At 36.1% G+C, this 6,000-nt stretch overlaps 1 protein-coding gene across 1 annotated transcript in view; it reads right to left on the reverse strand.

Moving 5' to 3' along the window:
- Positions 1-2,984, reverse strand: part of LOC120088830 (protease Do-like 7) — a 55,830-nt gene extending 52,846 nt beyond the window's left edge. The window contains 2 exon segments of the mRNA XM_039046278.1: positions 522-592; positions 2,480-2,984. Of these exon segments, the coding sequence (XP_038902206.1) occupies positions 522-592; positions 2,480-2,768 (360 nt within the window). The 5' untranslated portion in view covers positions 2,769-2,984.
- Positions 2,985-6,000: the final 3,016 nt, after the last annotated feature.

Below are 6,000 nucleotides of genomic sequence, written 5' to 3' on the forward strand. Positions count from 1 at the left end.
CAAAAAGCTGATATGCACAGTGCCACTTTTTTTTTTTCAAATTGATGGAAGAAAATGTTGAAAACCCATGCTTTGTTGCTATGAAGTACAGACACTTAAGAAACATTTTCATGTCTATGTCTGATATCCATTAAATACTTTTAACACTTCAATACTTGTTGAACATGAGCCCGACACTATTTAAGCAAACGCGAGTCCAATAATAACCATGTGTCAGACACTCATGAACATTGAGTTTAAAATTCAGACAATATACCAAATCCAACAAAAATTGGTTTTTAAAATATTATTCAAAGGTTTTGGCTTTCCTTGGCATTCATATGCATAGATTTATACAGCTTCTTGTGAGAAATAGCTATTGAAGGGTCTTTTCTTAAAAAAAAGGTTTAAACTTCCTGCCAAAATCAACGGCCTTTTTCACCGATCCATCACAACGGCTCCAGTGGTAAACCAAATTGGTTGGTGAAAAGCCATATATAGGAAGTAGAGTAGCAAGAACATCAAATCATGAAAAGACTGACCGGGTCTCTGTATATAGGTCGTACAGGAACTTCTTCCCTATTCACAAACATAGCCTCTGCTACTACAGGTCCTGAAACCAAGGAGAGCAAAAATAAATAATTAAATAAATATAACATTAGATGGCCAAATTTTCAAGATTCATGCAACCATAAGTGACATAGAACAATTCTTTATATATATAAGAAACAAGAGGGATGTATTACCCCAAAAAGAAGGCATAAAACAGCCTAAGGGTTGGGAGAAGTGAGAACCCCCGCCCAAGAGAACTACTCACAAATAAAGGGTTCCAATCCAACAAGATAATTACAAATAGATCAATGAAACAGTGACACCACCAAGAAGCATAAAGTTGTACACAATCCCAACAAAACATTGAAGGGGTGATTTTAACTTAAAAAATTCTCCTGTTGTGTTCCAACCAAAGAGGCCAAAGAAGAGATCTTGAAGCAAAGGACCATGAAGACATGGAGCAATATAAAATTTGCATACCCTACCAGCATCCTCAGACGTCTTTCTTGGCTCTTTCTTGGGGTAAATTGATTCTCCTTTCAAAAAGTATAGCATTAATTCACTTACAGCCAGTTGAAAAAGTTTCTTGGAATCCTCTGGCACAAGGCTTAACTTTCCTCCCCTCTTTTCATATCGTCTAAGAGATGATTTATCATCCAAACAAAGATTTTTTTTGTATAGCAATCAAAGTTTCAACGATAGAATGACATGTACAAAAGATAGAGATAGATGCCCTGGAACCTGAACAAGGATTACAGACCTCTATAGTTGGCTAAGATGTTAGCTAAATCATAATTACAAAAATCGAGTGCTTCAGTCACTTGTAAAAGATTTAAGAATTCAATGCAAGCACACAATTTCTTTAAATAACAAATTGCTACTTGAAGAACATCATTTGTTTTCCTGCATGGAGAAAAATGAGTCATTAGCCTAGGGGAGGTTCAGGGTATGCATAGTCTACCACTTCTAAAATAAAAATCCATCTGTGATACTAAATTCCTTAAGCATCTTCATGTTATTATGATTTCCCACTTACCATATGTTAGCAAAATCTAGGAAGGTTGAGGTTTGTTCCTATTAAGCAAGACCTAGGAGCGTTGACACTATGGATCATATTTCAATATATTCTTCTCTCTTGTTGAGGCCACAGAGGTGCATACTTTGTTGGGAGGCGTCTGGAGATTTTTTTTTTTTTTTCTTTTATAGGAAAAAGGAGTAGACATCTGATGAAGATTTGGATCATATCCTTTGAAGATGCAAGTTTCTCCTCAAACTTGGAAATTTCGTCTTGGAGACATATGGTGTGTGCTTGGCTTGTAACAAGGATTGTTTTCACATGATCAAGAAGGTTTGATTCCATCCACCCTTTCATGATAAAGGGTGTATTCTCTGGCATGCTAGTCTTTCCTCTTTTTTTTAATGGCATAATTGGCTAGATTTAGAGGGTCGTAAAATCTCGGGAAGAGGTGTCGGCTCTTGCCAAGTTTAATGTTTCTTTATACGTGTCTGTCACTAAGAACTTTCATAATTATCCCCTCCATCTTAGCTCTTTCTTAACTTATTGGGTCGTTAGTAGCTGTGTTTTGGCTCCCAGTTTTGGTTTATGATTTTTGTTAGCTTTTATGTATTCTTTCATTCTTCTACCAGAATTTTCATCTAAAAGAGAAAAAGAGACTTTATTCATTAAACTAACCAGGTTTCACTTAAACAAATACGAAACAACTTGAATTTCTACTACCAAATGGAGATCAATTACATTTACAACACCCCAAAGGAAATCCCATCAAACAGTTGAAGACTTAATTTACCTTCTGAAACCCATTACACCTTAGTTCCAACGAATTTCAGAAGCTAAACAACGTCGAGATCGGAGAATTGAACTTCCACTCCATTCAGCAATTGCAGAACTAAGAAAGATGAGGCACCAGAAATCAAGGTCCAAGAATACCTGGCTTAACAACATGTCGATTGGTGAGGATAATCCCACGGCGCTTATCAACGACGAATCCAGTAGCATAGCTCGCACCAGCCGATTCAGTATCGAAGGCCCGACAAGCGGTGGTGCGCAACACAACGACAGCAGGAACAACCTTGTTCAGGGCTTTCCTCCAGTCGTCAGCAGTGGCCAAATTTTCGCGGAAAGGCGGGTCGATCTCCATGCAGAGGTCGTCCTTGGTGGTCGAGTCAATCCGAATTGCCGCCGATTCCGAACCCCAGCTTTCGGAAGGATCAGCCATGGAAATAAATTACTAAGAATATTCCGAGGTATTGGGAAATGGGGAAGAGAGAGAATTTAGGGTTTGATCTGAATTGGGTTTTGGTTTCAGAGGAGAATTGAAGGAGAAAGTCAAAATTCAGTCCATCATTTCGACTGAACGAATAATGATTGTCGAATTGGGAAGAACGAAGATCTCTGTGTTGGTTGGTCACTTCTCCAAGATCTTTTATTTCTATATTGGGTTTTTTTTTTAATAAAATATTTATTATTAATATTATTTGTCGAAACTGAATACTAAAAAAACGGATGGAATAAAAGGAAAACTATAAATTTGGAAGGGGAGAATGTGCTGACGTGGCACTTTTACGATCGGGAAATTACGTGATAAAACAATTTTAGTTCTGAAATTTTATGGAGATGAGAATGAAATAGAGAGTGAACATGGATGGAAAATAGCATTCTTGACCTTAGCCCGCTCATGGACATTTTAGTTCTGAGGCACTAAAAATCTTATGCGGAAATCTTAAGCATTTTTAACATTTTGTTAAAAAAGAAATTAGAGCAAAACTTACCTATAGACCCAGACCTGCAGCCCAGTTATGGGGCCATTCTTGTGGTGCCACATAGGAATCTTTTTTTCTTTTTATTTTTTTATTTTTTTCCTTTTTTTTTTCAGTTCGCCTATCTTGTTTATTTGCTGCCTTTTTTCCTTGTGATTTTCTCTTTTTTCCAAATCTCACAACTCCAACTTTTTTCTTTTTCTTTTTCTTTAATATCTTTATTTTACCATTCATCGCCTTCTTTCTATAATTCTTTGATTCGTTTTTTCTTTTATTTTTCCTATTTTAGTCCAATTCCAACTAAAAATCTTTTTTCTTTTGGTGTCTATTAAAACCATAACAAGCAAATGCTTTCATAGGAGAACACCAAAATTCTTGTAATCTCGTAGTTTGTAAACTTTATATAAACATGTTGTTGTTAATAAAACAAGTGTTATTTTATAAGCATATACTCAATCCAATAAACTAATATCTTACGTTATTTTATGTAATTTAATCAAGTATGTAGAGACACATAAGTGGATCTTGTTTAAATAATAACCTAAACGGTCTGTAGTAGTTAGATAAGGTTGGGTACCTCATCCTGGTGACACTACGGATACGACCTGCTTTGTAGGTGTTACAAGTGTTGTAAAGTGCTATAAATGATCTGATTCTAATCATTCATGTGGAGACATGTGAACAGGGGTATCCCATACAATTAGTTCGTATAAGACTAAACCATAAAATGATTAGTCTCTTTATATAACGCCATTAATAATAGAGACTTACATTTCACTATAATGACCATAGGTGACATGACCCGAATCCTTAGTGAATTGTGAACTCCTGCTTATGTAGGTAGTCATTTAATTTGTATATGTGAGAGTGGCTAGATTGCCAACTCAATATGCCTACCATTTTAGGATTCGTCTGACTAGGGAGCTGGGAACATAACTACACAAGACCGAATTCACTCATTTCCCAATGTCGAGGCAAGTAGATAAATTTCTCCCTTAAGGGCTTGAACAAAATGGTCACACCCTCTCTTCGTCCGAGAGGGACTTGGTCATAGTTGAACTATGACTTATTGTCCATTAGAGAAATCGGTGGGACTTAAGGAGTTAGATGTAACTACAGGAGCAAAACGGTAACTTTGGCCCAATTGTACTTACGAGCAATTGGTGAAGGATCATTGCACTGTTGATTGGTTATATCCAATGGACACATAAATATATATGTAGTGCGAATAGTGTATCTATCAGGAATGACCGACGGTTAATGAACGTTGGGTAATTTAATAAAAGAGTTTAATTAATTATCCAAATATCATTGGAGCTTCAATCTACAGGTCCATTAGGTTCCCTTTGTAGCTCAACAGGGATTTAATTGAGAATTAATTTTGGATTAATTTGAAGTGTTCAAATTATTGAAGGAATTAATTATATATGTGATATAAGTAAATATAATGTATTTGATACATTATAATATAAGGTAATATGAGAGGAATTTGAATATGATTCAAATACTAATTATATGAATGAGATTCATGTAATTAAATTTAATATAAATATGATTTATATTAAATGTCATTAATAAGTTGAGAGGAATTAAATATTTGGATATGATTCAAATATCAATTATATGGATGAGATTCATATAATTGATTAATATAAATGTGATTTATATTAAATACCATGTAATATTGATAGAAAATAAACTATAGGTTATGTTGTATTTGATGCACAACTCCCTCCCCCCCCCCCCCTAATCTCTCAGTCTTCAACGTGGGTTGTGGAAGAATGAATGGTTCTCATTCATCTTCTTCCACAGTTCTCTATATGTGAGTTGGTTCTCTCTGAAAAAGGTTTATAAAGAAGAAAAATCCTCTTGTCCTCTTTTTCTCCTTCCCTCTTCCAAACCTAAAGATAGAGCCCACACCTCCTGCCCATTCTTAAACCATAAGGAGAATACAGGAAGTTTCAGTCTGGTGGTGTCCCAATTAGGTTTCCAGATTGTGATCTTGATCGAAGGAGTTCTTGAAGAAATTCGTTCTTTAAAGGTATTTTCTTCTTCCTTTCTCCTTTAGAAAAGCATGTTGTGGGTTTAAATTAAATGCATAATCCTTCTCTTTTAAGTATGTAATTCTTGTAAATTCTATAAAAAATGAAAATTGGGACCCATCCCGGCATTCCGTTACGTAAACCTTCAATGGTTTTCCCTTCACAAAGTCCAACGCGTAAGCCCTCCTAGAGCTGTCATTTCAGTCTTTTGCATGTCCTATTATAAGTCCACCTCACCCTAGGCTCGATCAGGGCTTCATTTGGTTGAGCCGCGTACCCCTTTTGTCGTCAATCCAACCTTGCTCTCCAAGCTTCCAAACTAACGCATGGTAATCTATGTTCGGTGCATGGTTGCTTCACCAACCATCCTCTATGCATCCAACATCTTTATGAACCCAAGAAGTGATTCCAACACCCTCTTAGGTTTGGATGTATGGTTTCTTAACTATGTCACCAACTTATCTTCTATTCACTACATAGTTTCCTCTTTGGTCAATGGTAAAGGCATGTGTCCCTTTCACATTCTCCTTTCTAGTCACGCGTCTAACTAGGATTCTTGGGCTCCCTTGGTGTAACTCTCTTCAAGGGTTTATCTTATACTTCCATCTTACTCCTCATAGGTCTAAAAATGGAATCCATAAGGTCTCCT

This window comes from Benincasa hispida, chromosome 1 (assembly GCF_009727055.1).
Source record: "Benincasa hispida cultivar B227 chromosome 1, ASM972705v1, whole genome shotgun sequence".
NCBI classification, from domain to species: domain Eukaryota; kingdom Viridiplantae; phylum Streptophyta; class Magnoliopsida; order Cucurbitales; family Cucurbitaceae; genus Benincasa; species Benincasa hispida.